General features: G+C 43.6%; 1 protein-coding gene across 1 annotated transcript in view; it reads right to left on the bottom strand.

Moving 5' to 3' along the window:
• The window catches only part of DPY19L1 (dpy-19 like C-mannosyltransferase 1), a 543661-nt gene that overhangs the window by 249226 nt on the left and 273115 nt on the right, over window positions 1–21320 (bottom strand). The window contains exons 8-9 of the mRNA XM_078688229.1: window positions 14901–14992; window positions 1204–1303 (exon numbers count right to left, since the gene is read on the bottom strand). Of these exons, the coding sequence (XP_078544355.1) occupies window positions 1204–1303; window positions 14901–14992 (192 nt within the window). The remainder of the gene's footprint in view (window positions 1–1203; window positions 1304–14900; window positions 14993–21320) is intronic.

Here is a 21320-nt window from a genome sequence, read left to right as displayed (position 1 = left end):
ATGTCAACATCACTGTTTCAATTATTGCCGGATGTGGTTTAGTGGGCTCTGTGCGCTGTACAAATCCATAAGTAAATAATTGTTTCACAATATTTGGCAGTAAATGATCTGACAAATAGTCAAGCACCTCATACAGACAATTTTGCACAATTCTTCCAATGTCTAACCTGCAGTTAGGAACCTAGACGTTGCTCAGAAAAAAGACAATTAACGAACCATGCCGTTCTATGACAATTGGGGTCAAATCAACGTGGTATTACAATACCTTGTTTTTACCTCAGATAGCGTAATTAATGAGAGCTCCATATTAGCTGTGCTTAGCAACTCAAAAGTTAAGTTATGTAATATCAAATCATATGGTTCTGTCTCTCCACTGTTTGCATGGTTTCATAAAAACGCGTAAATAACTGCAAGATAACGGTTTGGTAAAAACATTTGCAAATTTCGTGAAACTGAACAGGCACTTAACGATGCCCCTAGGATAGCCTACGTTCAGTTATTGCAATTTCGCTACTCACAACCCCGATTGCTCGCTCAAGCATAGTACCAATGCATGTGGGTCTATATGGTTGTGTAGGAAGTCCATTCACTTTACGTTTGCCCATATTAGTGGGAAACAGAATAGAGATCCTCGCCTGCGTTATCTGGATGAAGTTACCACATTGGTTATTAGAGGGTGGCCCAGCCGGCCTTATACGGGCGAAGATGGGCCTGACCTTGGCCCAGGCACGTCCCTCGCCACAGAACACAAAATGTGCTTTAATTGCCGGCAGGTGTGGCTCGTTGGAGGACTTGCTTGCTCTGATTTATAGTGGGACTGGTAGTCTCCCCACTCGCGGTAAAAGCAGCTCCTATTACATACATCTTCTATTCCCACAAACATTTGGGCATATAAACCAAAATTATTAATTGACATGTAAAAAAGATGCTCACAAAATTATAATTGCAAGAAAAAAATATCCATCACAATTAGAAAGACACCGAAAAAATGAAACAGACCAGGAATAAATGTTTCTTAAAGTATTTTGAGTTGCACAGAAAAGAGAAAAATTCAGTTAGTCACCCAAAGAAAACAGTATTTTGAATATTATAATGAATGTACTGTACCAACTGGTGAGACGGCAAGTTTACAACTTTTTTCCGTTTAATACCTAGGCTTGTAAAGCAAATACAGTGTGTACATTTATAAGTGAACTTTATTACCTGTGTTAGAAGGACAAATTGTGCAAACTGCCATGATATCATGAATGCAACATTAGACAACACAAGTAATATCCAGATTCTAGCACGAATAACAGGAGACCTTGAAGAGAAAAAAAAGAATTAGCTGGTTAAGAGATAAATTATCGAAAACATTTACATTCAAATGAACTATTAAAATAGAGACGTCCATCTGTAAAGGGAGTCTCAAGTCAAACAATTTTACACTTAACTTACACATAGAAGATTTATTTACTTAGCAGTAGCACGAACTTATTTTTAATGAAGGGACAAGGTTTTGTTCCTTGAGGGACAAAAGGTTTTAGAAAATATCAAACCGTACCGACGGCTTTTTAGTACCCCAGGTATATCATGAGAGCAGCAAATGTTCTCAGCCCCCAGTGGCCATTTTTATAATTCCTTAAGTATAGTATGGTACGTAAACAGAAGATTAACAGCCAGATTCAAAAAGCCAAAATCGTCTCGCAAAGGGCCAGATTCTGAGAATCTGGCCCTTTGCGAGCGCTATTTTTGCATTTGGGATTCATCATCATCTCAAATGCAAAAATCGCAATTCTAGAAATCGCTACATTGCGAATAATTGCATTTAAGGAATCTCAATTTGAGATTCCTTAAATGCAATTCATGAACAATTTTAAAATTGCGAATTCGCAATCTGGGGCTGCCATTTACCGCGAAGTCCAACTACGTGGTAAATAGCGAAAACGTAGAAAAATGCACTTTAGTGCATTTTTCTAAGTTGTATGTTACACACACACATGTCCTTTGGACATGTGTGTGCGCAACACCAGTGTACATTACCATTTCAGGGGTGCTACAGGGTGTCCTTTGGACACCCTGGCACCCTTGAAATCACTCCTTATTTGTGATTCGCTATTTGCTTATCGCAAATAAGGAATGACTCCCCATTCATTCTTATGGGCCTTGGGCCTTTAGGCCCATAGGAATGAATGGGACAGCCATTCCTTATTTGCGATTAGCAATTAGCGAATCGCAAATAAGGAAGCAGTAGAAATCGCAAAAAATATTGCGATTTCTACATGCATCCCGTTTTGCGAGTCTTTAATAGCGATTCCTTCAAAAATCGCTATTAAGGACTCGCAAAACAGGACTTTGATGAATCTGGGGGTTAATGCATTTAACTGCATGAACCCAGCTTTCACCGAGAAATAAGATAAGCACATGTTAAGCTATAAAGTAAAAAAACTATTGTAGATATCGAGGATCACAGGCAAGTAAATGTGTATTGTCTCTCACGGAATCATTGATAGATTCACTTCTTTCTGAGCATTATTTTGGAGTACTGTGAGATGTTCTCTCCTTTGAGAAATATGCTTCAGCACTGGCCTATTCCAGCATTGCTCAACACTCAGGGAGTAGGGAGTGGAAGACTGAGGGGTGTATTATTCAAACCCATCTTTTTATGTTTGGATTTTCTTTCTTTAATTAAGCATTTGTTTTTATTGTGTTTAATAGATTCGAAGACAACCATTCTCAGGCCATAAACAGCAGGAAATATCATTATAATACCAATGCACTCATGAAAACTTCACCGGACACAAGCTCATGTATGCAGAACAGCTCTATAAAAAGAGCATTTTGATACACCACATTAAAAGGCTTGTCTGACAGAATTCGAAAATACTCCCACCACAGACCCCAGAGCTTAGCATGCTTACAGGGACATTTTCCTGCGGCACAGATGAATTCCCCCCGTATAAAACACGTGTCCATCCTTTGTATCCTTCTAAGGGAATTGTGGAGAGGGAGCCATTCAATAAGAGCCAACATTGAGTAATATTTCTTTTGCTGAGTAGGAATCAACCCATAAGTGATCATACGTCGATTATGTCTCTCTTCCTCCATGATAGCCAGTAGTACCACCTTGGGGGACAGTTACATTTTCCAACAAAGAACAGCTCACTAAATATGCGATGCCCGCAACCAGTAATTTTGAATGTACCATCCCAATATCATGTAATTGGCAAAAATAATCCTACCCATCCTCCATAGACGGTCCGTCTTTCGAAAATATTTCATTTGAATTGTTCGCAAATTCGATGAAATGGCTAGTTCTCTGGAACTGCTACATAAGTATCCGGGTCAAAGGACCTCCATGGAAGCTTGCAGAACTCTATGTCTATGTTGGGAGCAAGAGTATAGTGGAGGTCCTTTGACCCAGATTCTTACGTATCAGCTGGAAACCATTACTGGTTCTACATTCGCAAAGGGTACTTCATGCTGCAGCATGCACAGGTTTCGCCTCTCTAGTATGCCATCTAAAGTTCCCAATACAGTTGAGGGTCTATAGTGACTTGCATTCCCAAGCACTGAAAACTGTCCTCAGCCACCCATAGCTGGGACTGCAAACTCACCTCCAGATCACTACCCTGCAGTGATACATAACAGATTTGTTCCAGTTTACCACCAGGCCTTAGACACTAACATGTTAAGGATTTCCATCAAGAGTTGGCCCATCTATCGTGGCAAGCTTTCACACAGCAACAGGTTATCTGAGTGAATATGCAGCTGTCTGTATCTTTCCACAGAATAAAACCCGTAGTAAACCAACACGCCAGATCAGGCAGCAGAAGGCTCGATGGCATGGTCAAAGAGCAGTCGCGAGAGGAGGCTCTCTGTTGGGTGATCGGCTCTATGTGGAAAAGGGCAGATAGATCAGTGTTTACCTTACTCAGGTGATAATTTCAATGTAGAAGAGATGGACGTAAGCTAGTCACTGGGACTTAATTTTCAAGCACTGCAGGGCCCTGATTAGGTACTCTCAGTTCAAGTTGAAGAAATCCACTGAACTAACAGCTGAAGAACCAGGCAGATCATATCTGACAGCAAGGGCCTAGTGCAGCTGATGTAATTCAAGCCTAGTCGCCATATCAACAAGTTTATTTTAGGTCAAGGTTGGCTAAAGCTCTTAACTACTTCGCTAGTTGGTAGAAAGGGCCTGAGCAGAGACATTGGCTGCAACTGGGCAAGTCTGAGTTTTAAACAGCCTGCTCTTTCTTAGTCGACCAAAGAAAACTAAAAGCTCACGGCATTTCTTAAATTCCTCCATCCTATCAGTGAAGAAATCGTATGATCCTTTGGCTTCCAATGTGTGCAAGACCTGCTCAGTAGGAGATGGACAATCTAAGTAGGCGGTATGCGATATGATGTTACTCGAATGGAAGAGCAATAGCACCTTCCTCACTTAACAATGCTATCCAACATTTGACCCTAACCTATTTCTTGCATTCTCAACAGGGTTCCAAACACAATTTAAAGACAGCATGCCAATGAGGATGACCATAAATGCATTTTAAACTTTACAACCAGCTAACTTTTCCTGTAATTACAAGCTTTAATTTCCCATAGACCGCTGTACACTAAGGTGTTCTACACGCCTAGCTTACACTGGGTGTGCAATATGTGCATATTACAGTGAGGCATATGTATTGTAAAATAGAAATACTATGTTTGCATTTTCTCAGAGGCCAGTGAATGGTGATGATTCACCTGATAAAACATTTCTTCTCTTATTTTTAGGTCTAGCCTAAGTCAACGCACATGCGCTGCTCAGCGAGACTGCTGTAGTTGGGTATGGAAGAGAAGCCCCTCCCACTGTCCACCCATGTTTGTCATTGTATGTCATGTTTGTTATGTACGTGTCCTTCCTAACTGCTGGCGTCTGATTCGTACCAAGGCTTCTTAGTCCCTCCTTACTACAGCCTTGTCTTCATCTGTAACTTGACTGGCCCATTTACTTCGGTTATTACTCTGTACGTGTTCTTAAGTGTGCAAGTACTACTTTCTTTATTGAGTTTCTCTTGCTGCAGGCACGAAGTGCTTTACTGACGTTCAGCGCGCCGTTCCCTCTTTCCCTTTTGAAGCAGCTGGGACAATAGCGGACGCTTCTTTGAAATTGCATTTAAATGTGAGACCTATTGCATTGCAAATATTTTTAGGCACGGGGAGAGTAAGTGATTTTTCCAGATTCACACGATGTGTTGAGCCTCTCACCAGACCCGAACATGGTTCCCCAGCTTCAAAGTCTCTCATGTAATGAAATAGGGATTATTTCTGAGTTTCCTTTCGGCAGTCTGCATACATTGCTGTGACTTTATCAGACAGTAAACTGTAGGTCGCAAGTTTGCAACATCTTCTTGTCGAAGCATAATAAGAATGGCTGTTCACTATGTTAAATGTATTATCCTTTACATTTTTCGTTTAGTATGGAATGAGAAAAACTGAAAATCAAAGCTCAGTCCTAGACTTGTAAATACAGATTTCTTATTGACAACCAAGCTAGAAATGTGCAGGTAATATTTATAATATTTTATACAGAAAGCCAATTCTTTTTACGATCATAAAAACAAACTCTACATCACTCAAATAAAATACCAGCTTGATCATTCTTTTCTCTTTGTTGCATTGGCAAGGCGCCGATCGTTAGCCTATTTCAGTTTTCTAAAATGAATCAAAACAGAGGTAGTCCAATACGGCGTCCACCGCGGAAGCCACCTCCCCTAAGTGCTTCCTGTTGCTAAACTTGTTCGTACTCTTGCATTCGCAAGACTAAATTTGTTCTGTCTTACATGACCATTCAGCCTGAGTCGATCCTCAGGAATGGCGGAAGAAGAGGTTCGGGAGCCTCTACTGGGCAGAGCTCCTAGAAAGATTGCAAAGCGGGAGGCTGGAGAAAGGTGCTGGGTTGCTGCGACCCCAATACCTTCGGACAAAGGCTTATAGAGCTGGGACTCATGCGTTTGCTGGAGTTCGGTGGGTAAAAACTTTTCCACACGCACCCTCGTTCCTAGCGGACTGCTATTGCAACAGTCCTGGTGTCCAGCTTCAGCTTCAGCCTCTGCCCAGACACCTTCTGCCATGGCCCCCTTCTACGATACCACCGTCTGCTAGTAACCAGGCTCAGACATTCACAGCTCCAAGTCCCTTGTGGTGACCCTGAACTGAGAGTACTGTGTCACACAACCCAGTATCAGATTACTGTAGCCCGTGCACACAGATCCCCGTCCATCCATCCAAACCCCCTACTGCTCGACTAACGAAACTCTTGGGTGATTTCGTACATCATTTTTGGATAAACGTATTCCTGGTCTTTGATTCAGTTAACATCCAACACCATCTGAGAATCTGGACGTGCTATGGTAATGTCCACTTTTTGTGTGGTAATGCCTGTTTGTTACAGACCAGGTCCTCAAATTACTAATTTTGCATGTAGCAGGTAGTAAGAACTCCGCAGAACGGGTGGTAGCATTTGAGGTGCTCACGTGTAATCATAACTATGTGTTTGCTCAGAACTTGACTAACAAGGCTGATAGTTAATAATCCCTGACTGAGCGAAGGCTTTTTATTTGTTTTTATAAAATGCGAACCACTTTAAGTTGCTATTAGAGCTCGGGTTGCATAGCCTGTCCGTGAGGTGCTGCTGTGTAAGTAAGATCAGGGCAGATCTTGTGAGTGACAGACCGACCTGGATGTTTTTTAAGACTGCCTTGGATTACAGACCGTGGTTAGTATTTCCCACGTAGGTTGAAGGCTGACTGCTGCTTTCTGAGCAGGTTGAACTGACATGGCCCAACCATAGGCCCACTGCCCCAGGCTGGTCACGGCCTCTTGCAGTGTGGGGTTGGATTGAACATTTTTGCCAGGGTTGATTTTGTGTCTAGTAAGGCCTGCTGCAACTGTGCAGACAGTTGGTCTTCTGTGGAAACCATCTCGGGGGCTGAGGATAGTCTTAAAATGTACGAATTGTAGTGCTGGTGTCTAGCTCACTGCAAGAGCTACTTTCTCAGGTTCTCGACTTCACTGCAGCCTGATCTGCTGTAAACGTCGCTTGGCAACTGAAGTGTCCAAAAATTGCTGTCTGTTGCCACTTTATGCAAGTGCTCAGGAGAATATATATTTGCACCACTTATTGCTGTTTTTTAATGTAATTATGCACTAGTTTTCAATATTGGTATCCTTTTCTCCGATCTAGCGCTTGGAATGCCTTGTGTGCAGTCAAATATTGATTCTGCACTAATGTAAGTTGTGCAGGAGCAAAGTCCTGTCTCTTGGGAGCTGACTGACAACATATTGAATGACAAACAGAACGTGTCGAGCCTCGTGCGGAGTCAGTCCATTCATGACATCTGGTGTTTAAGGCACCTTTCTGATCTGTCCTTTCGTGTCTTAATTTTCCGCTTTGTGGGTGGTATTTTTGGAGCCTGGGTCATATGTGAGGGCACAAATATTCTGAACTGTTACTTTTATGGCTCTGGCAGCTGTATTGTTGGGAATCGTCATGAGTAAGTCAGTTATAATATATATATATGTCCCTATTCACCCAGCTAATACAGCAATATCAAGTGGGGCGATCATGCATCACGGAGGTTGGGCATAGTTCAGAGCAGCAGTGGCCATAGAGCTAGACCTCTTTGAGAAGATCTTCATGCCTGGTGAAAGAGGAGTTCCACCCCAACTCTGTCCCCGCCCTCCTTCAATCTGTTAGCTCAGCACGTACTCCCTCCAGTGTCTGGCTAGAGGTGGAAGGAGGAAGGCTTTCTTCCTTGCGCAAGTACTTTGGCACAGCTCTGTCATCGGCCAGAAGAACCTATCCACTTATAACAAGCATTTGCAAAGCAATAGGTCTTGCATTTTCTCGAGTTTGAGCTATTGGTATTGTAAATGACATTGCCTTTTATTTATGTTCTAGTTTTTAAAACATAAATAAAAGGCATTGTCATTTACAATTCTTAAACTCTTGTGAATGGAGAGCTGTTGCATTGTTCTGAACAGCTTTCCAAACACATAGGAACGCGGCTGACTAAACAAAAGAGCTGCCCTGGTTGTAAATGATGTTTCCTCCAAAACGCTTCCATTCTTGCCATACGTTGGTTGATCCTTTCAAAATGTTGAGAAGTTAAAGAGGTTATACAGTTGTCTAGAATACATTTCATATTGGTTTTAGTGTTTATAATGTAGGGTCTGGTGGCTCAGTGGACAAATGGATGCACTCTATTTGATCTCATGCTCACAGGTTCGAACCCAGGAGGGTCCACTCAGCCATTTATCCTTTTGAGATCAATAACATGAGAACCACTGAGTTGGGTAGTAATAAAACTCTTACTTCAGCGCCAAGATACCCAAAGATGAATATGTTGTTTATAAATAAGTTACGTTATTTTAGTTAGTAAGATCAGTCCCTTATAATGAACATATCTTTCTCATTTGAAAATAAGAATTTCTAGACTTCAGTGTCCTCATGTGGTGGTAGTAATGCTTATTCTAATATTTAGTACTCTCTTTCTATGACTTACAAAATGTCACTTCCAAACTTTCCACCTCTTCTTTTTCTTGATACATTTGGCCAAAAGAAACTGTAATTGTGCGACTCCGAAATAAAATTATCTGTTCTTTATATTGTGTGTTACTGTTTGTGATTATATACTCATCACCTATGATATGAAAATGTTCTGACTTCTGTATTTTCCCTTAGAAATAGAGTAAGGACCTCAACAATTACCTGTTCGGTCTCAGGACTCCCATTCTTGGCCAAAATACTAGAGTGCTGCATCAACTCCCAACCTAATAAATCTATAAAACTCAACAATCTGATCGATGAGCTTCAGTCACGGGTTTGAGGTGGGCAGCCCCCAGGGAAGCCCTCCTTCAAACAAACAGATGATACAGTCAGAAATATGGATAACTGAGACTCATGCTTGCAGATATTACTTGGCATCTCAGCAGCATTAAATAGGTCGATCATGAGATTCTTATCCGCCTCTTGAATAACTGTATGGGCCTCGAAAGGAAAGTTCTAGAGTGGTTAAAGTCATACTTGGAGACCGTTCGCAAGTGATTAAAGCAGACAATGTATTCTTAAACTCTCTAAGTCTCCTAAGGGGTTTCCAAAAGGTCTGTTCTAAATCCTGCACTGTTAAACATCAATTCCCAAAAGACTGAATTTTTAATTTCTCTCCTAATCAGTGCTTAATTTGAGCCAGAGTTTCCACTTATTTGGTTTCTGGTGCTCGGCACAGTCGATTAATTGTCAACACCACACTTAGGGCAGTCTGCTACAAGGTGGCGCTGCTCATGTAATTTAGAGATGAGCAGTGTAACAGTTGTTTAGGAAAACAATATACATAAAAAAACTACTAATACTAGCCTCCCCAGACATTCCTTTAGCTTTGGGGACCAGGAATAATCTGAACTGTTGCATTTACATGCACAAGAGATGGTTAGCAGTTGTTTTGGCAACGATGACAGGGGCGTTGGGTGGTGCAAGCTGCAGTGGCCTCCAGGTCATAGCGCAGGCACTTAATATTTTACAAATTAAGCACTGCTCCTAATGCATCCCCGACACTAGCTGAAGAATTGTTAACCTCGACTAGCTTCGTAGGCTGCCCTGATACCATCTGACAGAATGCCAAATGAGCCGAGGTGTCAACCTCTTCTTGCCCGGTAATGACCTGAAAATGTGATAAATGCTATGGTGCCATAAATACTGGACTATGGAAATGCCATTCTAGTCCAATCCCCAAAACACACACTAGCCCGATAAAAACTGGCCTCAGGGGAAAACCTATGTGAAGGCATCACTACCTGCCTGATGAAGGGAGACCCATATTTAAAGTCACTGGCCTAGTACATAAACATACATTTTGATCAAATCACATTACTTAGCTAAGAAAATTAAGCACTGTGGAGAATTACAACAGCAGAAAAGAACAAACTCACTAGTATCTGAAAGCCGAAGGTCCAGGAAAAAATTAACCTTGAACAAGTCATTTTCTGGTTGTGCTCTTGTTAGACCTGGCACCCTGGCATGGGTCTCCCTTCCATTTTTTGCTGTTGCCTCATGTGTTTTTGATGGTTATAGATGCTTTGGGCACTGTGCCACTGATGTCCAGTGCCACAGTGCAAGTGCTCCCTATGGTAAATTGATATATGGATTAGTGACTCCATGATTGGCTGGTTTACTTGTCAGACCCTAGTACAGTGCACTGAGTGTGCCCAAGGCTTTAAACCAAATGCTGCTGGGGTGGGCTTGCAGCACTGGTTGTGCCACCCACAGACGCAGAATGTAAAAATGTGTCCCACATCTGCCATAGCAGAACCCGTGTGCAGTCTGGTACTGCCATGCTGACTGGGCAAGTGCACCCACTTGCCAGTCCCTAAACCTTCCCTTTTCTTCAAATTAGTCACCTCTATGGTAGGGCCACAGGCAGGGTGCATTATAGGTAAAAGGTAGGACATGCCCTGGTGTGTGTGACGAGTTTGGTATGCCTGAACTCAGAATGACAAAATGCATATTTTAGTGAAGTTGGTTTTATGACTCTGTCTTTGAAAATACAACTTTTAGAAAGTAGGTATTTTCTTGCCTAACTATCCAAGCCTGCCTCTGTTAGGTTGTGTATTCCTTGTCTGGAGTTTGAGTGACAGGGGCTGGGGGATTCCAGGAGACAGGGTGAGTCAGCACAGGGCTGAATAGAGAGATCTGCATGCAGATAGGAGAGAGGAGTTGCACCAGGGACCTGAACAGGGCTGTGCCTTCCCTCCACAATGCTGGCTCCACCTCCTGTGGTGCGTCTGATGTCCCTGGCCTACACTGTGAAAGGAAAGAAGGAGTTTTGTCAACAAAGTGCTCCAGGACTGACCAGAACTGGTTTGGACTAGGCAAAGGAATCTCTGCCTTCAGAGAACACAGGGAAAATGAGTATAAAAGAGGGGACCCAGACCCCAGAACTTTAGATCACTTTGGGAAACAATAAGAACCTTTGCTGAGGAGAGGAACCAGAGAGAAACTGAAGTAGGAGACTATCCCTAAGCTGAGTGCTGTTTGAGAGATTGGCCTGCAGTGGTTGCCTGACTGCCAAAGAAAGGAGAGAGGAATGTTGTGCTACTTTTCAATTCAACTAGTAAAGGATCTCCAAGGGCATGAGATAGAGCTTGCCTCCTGCTGAAGTCTTAGGGACAACAGACTTCACCCACCCGATCCCCAAGAGTTCTTTGGAAGTGCCTGCTGTTGTGCTGGGCCTTCTGAGGGACTGCGTGTTGCAAGGAGCTGGAAGCGTGACTCACGAACAAGAAGTGTGTCGCTGCCGCAGCCACTGGAGAAGAGTGTCGCCGATGCCGCTTCACCTCGCAGAAGAGCCTCGCATCGCCGGAGAAGACTGTTGCTGTTGCATCAGAGGCCGTCGCATCCGTGAAGAAGCGTGTCGCCGCCGCAGCCGCTGTTGTCGCATCACTGAAGAAGGGTGTTGCCCCTGCAGCATCGCCGAAGCATTTAGCATCACCGGAAAAGAGTGTAGCCGTTGCATCAGACGCCGTCGCATCCCTGGAGAAGCGTGTCACAGGGCCTGTTGCGGCTCAGAAGAATTGTTGAGTCGCCGAACCGCCGTCAGGCGTGCACGCATCGTGCCGCATCAAGAAGAAAACGCCATTTTTGTTTCATTGCACCGGATCTTCATCGCATCACGGTGCTGCTGATCGCATCACCACAGAAGCGCAGTAAGAAACAGACGCATCATCTCCCCACGCCGAGAATAACCAACGCATCCCCTACGCATCAGTCGGGACCCGAAGCATCACCGTTCCTGCGTGTAAGAAACAGACGCATCACCTTCCCTGCAACACTTTCATTGTATAGCGTACATTGAACTTAAAGTGTCGCATTTTACATCTAAAGAGAACTAAGCTTTTTCTACCATTTTTAAAGTACAGTATTGTGGATTTTTGTCGTTTGTGGTCTTGTGTTAAGTCTATATAAAAATACTTATTTTTATACTACAACTTGTGTGGTGTTCATCTGTAGTGTTGTCACTGGGTTACTGTATGTGTTCACAAATGCTTTACACACTGCCTCTGAGATAAGCCTGCCTGCTCGTGCCAAGCTACCAAGGGGGTAAGCAGGGGTTGTTTTAGAAGTGTAGCCCCTTACCCCGACTAGACGCAAGGGTTCCTATTTGGTCAAAGGTACCTAGCTCTGCCAACTAGAGACCCTCAAATCTAACATTGGTGGTCAGCGGTGAGGATTCTGGACTTGCATTTGTGACTCATACAGTGATTGGTGAACAACTACAGGCCAATCTCGCGGCTCCCTTTTCCTGCTAAGATCTTGGAAAAGGTGATGAACATCCAACTCAGTGCATTTCTCCATCGTAATAACTCTCTGGACCCATCACAATATGGGTTCAGGACTGATCATAGCACTAAGTTGGCTCTGTTGAAATCCACCGAGGAAATTAAAGAGGCCTTAGATGGAGGAGGTAGTGCTGTACTTATTTTATTGGACTTGTCCGCGGCCTTTGACACGGTCCATCATAAGTTATTGATGGACCGGTTGTCTGTGATCGGTGTTGAAGGCATAGCATGGAAACTCCTACAGTCTTTCCTAGCTGATCGGTCCCAAAGTGTAGATCTGGATGGTAATTCATCTAAACCATCCACACTCTCTTGTGGGGTGCCACAGGGCTCTTCTCTCAGAACAACGCGGGAGTCATTAGATACTTTGGCTTCCAGCTCACCTCCTACGCTGACGACATACAAATTGTGTTGTCGCTGACTAAGGGAGGTGAGAAAGAGACTGGGGACCGCTTCCATGAATGCATGAGGGCAATATTCAGTTGGATGTCCTCCAATTGTTTAAAGCTTAACTCCAACAAGACCGAGGTCTTAAAGTTTGGGAATAATCCACAGGTGTGGACACCGGAGTTGTGGCCGGAAGATCTGGGCCTCTGCCCTACACCCACTAAGAAGGCCAAAAACCTTGGAGTATTAGTGGATAACAAACTCACGATGGGGGATCAAGTAAGCTTGGTGACCTCAGCCTGCTTTATCATTCTTAGAATCATAAGGAAAATCAAGATCTTCCTGACCAAGAGCAATCTCAAGACAGTGGTCATGGCCCTTAGAACATCGCGTTTAGACTATTGTCCGAAACGCGATGTATCGCATACAACGCATCCAAAGCGCCTCCGCCTGACTGATCGTCAACGCACCCCGCCGCAGCCACATCACCTCCCACCTGAGAGACCTACACTGGCTCCCCGTCGACAAGAGGATCACCTTCAAGCTCCTCACCCACGCACACAAAGCACTTCACAACGCCGGACCAGCCTACCTGAACAGCAGACTCAGCTTCTACACCCCCGCCCGCCAGCTCCACTCCGCCAGCCTCGCCCTCGCCGCTGTCCCCCACATCCAACGAACAACCTCCGGTGGCAGATCCTTCTCCTACCTCGCCGCCAAGACCTGGAACACCCTCCCTACCCACCTACAGCTGACGCAAGACCTACTCACCTTCAGAAGGCTCCTCAAGACATGGCTCTTCAAGCAGTAGCCGCACCCCCTCCCCTCAGCGCCTTGAGACCCTCGGGTGGGTTGCGCGTTTTACAAGTAGATTGATTGATTGATTGATTCTCATGCTCAGATGTGTGCATTGCTTTGTAATGTATTTAGCAGATGGTGGGTGTGCAAAATTTGGGCTTTTTCAAGGAATGAGCTGGAAAGTAGATTACACTCTTACACTGGTGCTCTGCTCCCCATTTATCAGACTCCAAACGGGTGACTGCCAGTTCCTGACTTTTATTGGTGTTTGTAGGGAATCCTCTTTAAAGCTTCTGTGACTACAAAATAATCTTAGCTCGCAAGGTATGGCAAGTCGCCTGCTCTTGCAGAAGCATAACATTCAACAAGTAGAATGGCAATAGCATCCTGTAAAGAGAAACATCTACATCAGCAATTCATGTGTGGAGTACATGTGAATGCTCTGAAACAAAGTACAAAGAGACATGTTCAGCTGGAAAGCAATCTGCTCTCAGTACTTGCACAGTGATGTATTGTCCACACAAACGTTACTGTGGAGCCCAGGAGATCTTTCCAGCTAGTGCTTGATAAACGTTTGCAAGGTTTAGAGCCTTTCTTTACTAGAAAAGCTTATTAAAATATTGTCTGCTGACAAAAGGTTGATCTCGAGTCTCAAGTAATAAGTGGTGGAACTGAATAGCAGGCATCTGAAATCTGAAGCACGTGCTCTGAATTATGACGTATTGTTGCATTTTGGCAGGGAACTTGAAAACCAGGATGGGCAAGAACCCTGAGAAACCAATACTTAACACTGATTAAAAAAATGTCTGTGGCAGAAAAAAATAAGCATTTTGGAAATTCTTTCTGGTGTTACTCCTCGTAAAAGGGTGCACAGAAATGTGAAAGCTACAGTCATAGAACACTGAACTGAGGGATGACAGCGCAAGTACTCAAGCAGCATGGAAAAAACTGCCTTTAGCGTAAGTAGCACTTTGTACATATTTGATCAAATTTGATTAACTCGTTTAGCTCATATATGTAACAGCAGAGTATTAGCATCAATATTGCATGGGACTGGTGATAGGTACCAACAGGTGAGCCCTGCATACGATCTCAATACCAGCATGAGTTGGTTGTCTTTTGTTGTGTGTATGTAATGCGTTTATTCATGAATGAAAAGAAACACGAGTGGTTGCATTCATGTTGATTAACACAAATAAAATTCCAATTGGAAAAAAACTACAACCACTATTCTATTCCCGTTTTTAACTGATCGTATGATGTACGCTCGCATGTGTACAGCATGTTCTAAGACCGCATATATCTTGTTCTTCAGCCCATTAAAAGTACATGGAAGAAGAAAAAAAGGGTACCTGAGAATGTGAGTCACGATGAACATTTGAAGAACAATAAATGGGTACGAGAAACTTTCACGGAGTGGTGGTGTCCACATTACACGTGTGCACTGAAATAAAAACAAAAAAAGAATTAAGTGAAGGCATAGGTTTGCTTCAGTTCTGTCTATTTGCACACAGCGAGACAACCGGTCACATTCTCCCATTAATGAAATAAACTTAAATACAATGGTAACACAGCTTAACAACAAACACCGACCCACAAATAGATCAGAGACACAACAGAATACAAAAACAAATTACTGTGCACGACTGCTAATTTTATCAATATTTCTTTTTCTTGATGGACAAATAGCACCCAGGCATCCATCATTCCATAGATATGCGTAAAATGTATTGCTTTGTTGCGTAGTTTCAGCAACTCATGTGTGCTGTTTTTCAATGAATGAATGAGAATCTTAGTTTTCTTGCGCTTGTACATATGTATGTGACTAGAAATGTTCCAATGGGATAGACCGCCTCACACTCAATATTGTAGCATCGTAGTAAAAGAAGCCACAGAAGTTCAACGCTGCTGACAGTCCTTGGTTTTCAAAAGGAGGTGGTCAATAAAAGAAGTTGGAAGAGAGTAAACGGAGACAAGCAGTCTCAAAGCTGGGTGCTAGAAGATGAAGTCAGACGACCTAGCCCCCCTGAGGACCCCGCCGGGCAGACCCGGCAGCAAGAAAGCCCCATGGTTTACCGACGAACTCAAGAACTCGAAGAAGAACTGCAGAGCCCTTGAGAAAGCCTGGCTCAAAGCCCCAACACCGGACAACATGACTGCCCTCAAGCTCGCCACCCGAAAACACCACCAACTGATACACACCACCAAGAAAACTGCATTCAAGGAACGACTGGACAACAACGCACACAACAGCAAGGAACTCTTCAACATCGTTAAAGAGCTCTCCAACCCCAACGCCGGAAACAACGACATCACCCCTTCGCAGGACCTCTGCAACTCCCTCGCCTCCTACTTCCACAACAAGATCGCGGACATACACAACAGCTTCTGCACTCAACCGACGCACGCCACGACCGAACCACCACCCCCCACCACCACCCTCCGCGCCTGGACCCCGATCAGCACCGAAGACACCGTCCGCACGATGAACTCCATCCACTCCGGATCTCCGACCGACCCTTGCCCTCACCACGTCTTCAACAAAGCCGACGCTGTCATCGCACCCCACCTGCGGGACATCATCAACACCTCCTTCGACACCGCCACCTTCCCAGAGAACTGGAAGCATGCCGAACTCAGCGCCCTACTAAAGAAGCCGGCTACATAACATTTCATAGCACAATTTCATCAATGAATGCTAAAATCGGTACACAAAACTGAGGATATTTGAAACTGAATTTAATTCAGCTATATGCAATGATGTCAATTACTTTCACATGTGTTATATTTCACATTTCATTAAATACATAGTAATTTCCACCATAGTTCATAGAGTCATCATTCAATACAGTGCTCTGTGGGTGTCAAAGAAAAGGGGGTTTGATTGAGTAAGGTAGGGTGTGGTTGGAATAGGTAAAGGGACAAGGAAAAGGAATTGTGTCCTGTGAACAATTCTGCATCAATCTAAGAACATTTCCAGTCTCAAATAGATCACAAGGTTCCCTACATAAACATTACACGGGGGCCATATATGGCTAATTGTATTTTGGCGTGTATGTTGGAGAAGATACTGTCGACGTTTCGACCCCTGTGGTAAGGGCAAGTAATTCCTCAGTCTAGGGTCTTCATCAGGACTAAAGGAGTTTGAGCACCTAAGGAAATAAATACGGATATCACTCAGTTGCTTAATTAAAAGGGGCATCTATAAATGGCCCACAAACAAGTGTACCTACATATATTATGGCGTTTGTGATGTCCCACTTCAGTTGGAGACTCGCGCCGCTAGAAGGATTCTGTAGAAAAACAATTTATCATTAGGAAGGATGAAGGGGGGCAACCACGGATGGAAGAGAATTAAATGGGACCAACAACACTTACTTATGTTCTTCTGAAAAAGAGAACTGTAGGTGTGTGTAGAGTCCCAGATGAGTTGAGGACTAGCGTTGTTGAGGTGATTCTGTAGGTAAAAATGTACCCCATTAGGAAGGATAATAAGGATGTAAACACTCTGTGAAACTGAGTGTCTAATGTGGCAAAAGGCACTTACTTGGTGTTCCCCTCCGAAGGGGAATTACTGCTCGTGTCTGGTAACGATGTCAGTTAGTGGAGGAAGAAGGGTGTAGATCAGTCACACCATCTGAAAAAATTAATTGAAGAAACGGTCGGGACCTTGCCAAGTTGAGTCATGAAGGCTTCCCTAATAACAAGTAGTTTTACTACTACCCGGAAATTAATTGGGTTGAATTAAAATCTAGATCACCATCCATTTGTTGACAAGACGGGATCTGAAAACAGGTGGGGACCTTACTAATGTAAACCGGGTTGTGCTCATGGTGCACGAAGATTACTCGTGCTCTGAGTGCCAGCCTCTTTCTTTCGCAAAAATGGGAACCTAACGAAGTCACGAATGATATCAGAATTGAAGGGGACGTACTAATCGAGACCCCTTACTAGCTCGTCAGGTCCCCTGTATGTTCCAATACTGAAATATACATCGAGCGGTTCCGGGACTGACATACCTGTGTCCCTGCTGGATTAAATCCTCAGCGGAATACATCGGAACAGTGGTGTTCCGTGTAGAAATGCTACCCGAGGGGGCGTATCTCTAGGGGCGTGGCGGCAAAACCACGCGGTGCTGCAGCTAGCTGCTGACAGTGTGAGAATGTCTCGAATGCGCACGCGTGCTACCGGAGACACTATCTCAATGAAAAGTCCGGAACCGATAGGGAGTGTAGTTTGTAGTATTCCAAGGGATAACAATAGACATTGTGATTACCAATGGCATAATATACTTTGTAGACAAACATTTCAATAGAATTATTTCAGCATAGAACATTATTCAATGTGTGAGAATACTCAGTAACCATTTGTCTACAGTGAATATATAAACATGCTCACTTATTAGTAAATATAAAAAGGTTCAGTATATTCAACACACTTCAAAAACATTTATCGTTGGTGAATTTTACTGTACATATACACATCCCTTGAGACCCATGGGGCTGTAATATAGTACCTATAAAGAGCACTATATGATCATCAATCAATCAAGGGTCAGATGTTAAACCTGCTAACTGTGAGTAAGTAGTATCAAGTTCATTAAGACCATTGTCCACAGTGTCCAATATATGCATCCATTTACATTCTCTCAGATTGAGCAGCGTATTAATATCCCCCCCTCTTGGTCCAATCACAATTTTCTCAATCACCAACCATTTGAATGATTCTGGAGTGTGGGCTTTGGACACAAAATGCTCAACCAAAGGGGAACCGGGTGTTTGACATCTTATACGGCTACAGTGTTGTAGAATCCGTTTCTTTACATGTTGTTTAGTTTGTCCAATGTATACCAAGTCGCACGGACATACTATGGCATAAATTACATCACTCGTGTTGCAGTTCGTCATGGATTTAAGATTCACCTTATGATTCCGATAGGACCACACCTTGGTCTCTAAGGTAAGTGGACAAGCTTTGCACTTGGTGCATTTGTAGTGACCCACTACTTGGGGAAGGTTCCAGATGCTTTGTAAGGTGGGTTGGGCCGGAGTTTCTAAGAGTGAACGCACCACTCTATCCCCGATATTCTTCGCTTTTTTAAAGGCTTGCATCGGAGCTTCTTTGCAGTCAATGACATCTGACACCAGGTTCCAGTGCTTATTCACTGCCTTCTTGATCAGATTGCTCTTTGTGCAGAACGTCGTAACACATACAATCCTATCCGGGTTGACAGGGCGTTCTCTAGGTTTCAGAAGATCTTCGCGTGAAATAAACCATGCCCTCTTTCTGGCCCTTGTCACCAGTCTCCTAGGGTACCCCCTTTCCATGAGTCTACTGATCAAGAGATCGGACTCCTTGAAACAGTCCTCTTTGTAAGAACAATTTCTCCTCACCCGGAGGAATTGGCCAAATGGTAGGTTGTCACGTAGACTCCTTGTATGATGACTCGAATACCGTAACAGGCTATTTCTTTCCGTAGATTTCCGGAAGAGGGTAGTGTACAAATGGCCCTCTTGAGCCTTAATGCTGATGTCTAAGAAGTCAATAGAAGTTTTACTCATGCTCATGGTAAATTTAATGTCCTGTGATTGATTATTCAGCCATGTAAGGAATGAGTTCAATTCAAATTCGTCTCCAGTCCACAGCATCAGCACATCATCGATATATCGTCTCCACATCCAAATGTTGTTTTCATATGGATTTCTGGATGTTAAGATGCAGTCCTGTTCATATTCCGCCATGTATAGTATAGCCAGGTCGGGAGCGAAGGCTGCCCCCATCGCTACTCCCTTGCTCTGGACAAAGAATTCATCTTGAAATATGAAGAAGTTTTTCTTCATTGCCACCTCCAATGAATGAAGAAAAACTTGGCGGAATATGTCATCATACAAGGAGTCTACGTGACAACCTACCATTTGGCCAATTCCTCCGGGTGAGGAGAAATTGTTCTTACAAAGAGGACTATTTCAAGGAGTCCGATCTCTTGATCAGTAGACTCATGGAAAGGGGGTACCCTAGGAGACTGGTGACAAGGGCCAGAAAGAGGGCATGGTTTAATTCACGCGAAGATCTTCTGAAACCTAGAGAACGCCCTGTCAACCCGGATAGGATTGTATGTGTTACGACGTTCTGCACAAAGAGCAATCTGATCAAGAAGGCAGTGAATAAGCACTGAAACCTGGTGTCAGATGTCATTGACTGCAAAGAAGCTCCGATGCACGCCTTTAAAAAAGCGAAGAATATCAGGGATAGAGTGGTGCGTTCACTCTTAGAAACTCCGGCCCAACCCACCTTACAAAGCATCTGGAACCTTCCCCAAGTAGTGGGTCACTACAAATGCACCAAGTGCAAAGCTTGTCCACTTACCTTAGAGACCAAGGTGTGGTCCTATCGGAACCATAAGGTGAATCTTAAATCCATGACGAACTGCAACACGAGTGATGTAATTTATGCCATAGTATGTCCGTGCGACTTGGTATACATTGGACAAACTAAACAACATGTAAAGAAACGGATCCTACAACACTGTAGCCGTATAAGATGTCAAACACCCGGTTCCCCTTTGGTTGAGCATTTTGTGTCCAAAGCCCACACTCCAGAATCATTCAAATGGTTGGTGATTGAGAAAATTGTGATTGGACCAAGAGGGGTGGATCTTAATACGCTGCTCAATTTGAGAGAATGTAAATGGATGCATATATTGGACACTGTGGACAATGGTCTTAATGAACTTGATACTACTTACTCACAGTTAGCAGGTTTAACATCTGACCCTTGATTGATTGATGATCATATAGTGCTCTTTATAGGTACTATATTACTGCCCCATGGGTCTCAAGGGATGTGTATATGTACAGTAAAATTCACTAACGATAAATGTTTTTGAAGTGTGTTGAATATACTGAACCTTTTTATATTTACTAATAAGTGAGCATGTTTATATATTCACTGTAGACAAATGGTTACTGAGTATTCTCACACATTGAATAATGTTCTATGCTGAAATAATTCTATCGAAATGTTTGTCTACAAAGTATATTATGCCGTTGGTAATCACAATGTCTATTGTTATCCCTTGGAATACTACAAACTACACTCCCTATCGGTTCCGGACTTTTCATTGAGATAGTGTCTCCGGTAGCACGCGTGCGCATTCGAGACATTCTCACACTGTCAGCAGCTAGCTGCAGCACCGCGTGGTTTTGCCGCCACGCCCCTAGAGATACGCCCCCTCGGGTAGCATTTCTACACGGAACACCACTGTTCCGATGTATTCCGCTGAGGATTTAATCAAGCAGGGACACAGGTATGTCAGTCCCGGAACCGCTCGATGTATATTTCAGTATTGGAACATACAGGGGACCTGACGAGCTAGTAAGGGGTCTCGATTAGTACGTCCCCTTCAATTCTGATATCATTCGTGACTTCGTTAGGTTCCCATTTTTGCGAAAGAAAGAGGCTGGCACTCAGAGCACGAGTAATCTTCGTGCACCATGAGCACAACCCGGTTTACATTAGTAAGGTCCCCACCTGTTTTCAGATCCCGTCTTGTCAACAAATGGGTGGTGATCTAGATTTTAATTCAACCCAATTAATTTCCGGGTAGTAGTAAAACTACTTGTTATTAGGGAAGCCTTCATGACTCAACTTGGCAAGGTCCCGACCGTTTCTTCAATTAATTTTTTCAGATGGTGTGACTGATCTACACCCTTCTTCCTCCACTAACTGACATCGTTACCAGACACGAGCAGTAATTCCCCTTCGGAGGGGAA

Source organism: Lissotriton helveticus, chromosome 4_1 (genome assembly GCF_964261635.1).
Source record: "Lissotriton helveticus chromosome 4_1, aLisHel1.1, whole genome shotgun sequence".
Taxonomy (NCBI): domain Eukaryota; kingdom Metazoa; phylum Chordata; class Amphibia; order Caudata; family Salamandridae; genus Lissotriton; species Lissotriton helveticus.
This window is presented reverse-complemented; position numbering and strand designations above follow the sequence as displayed.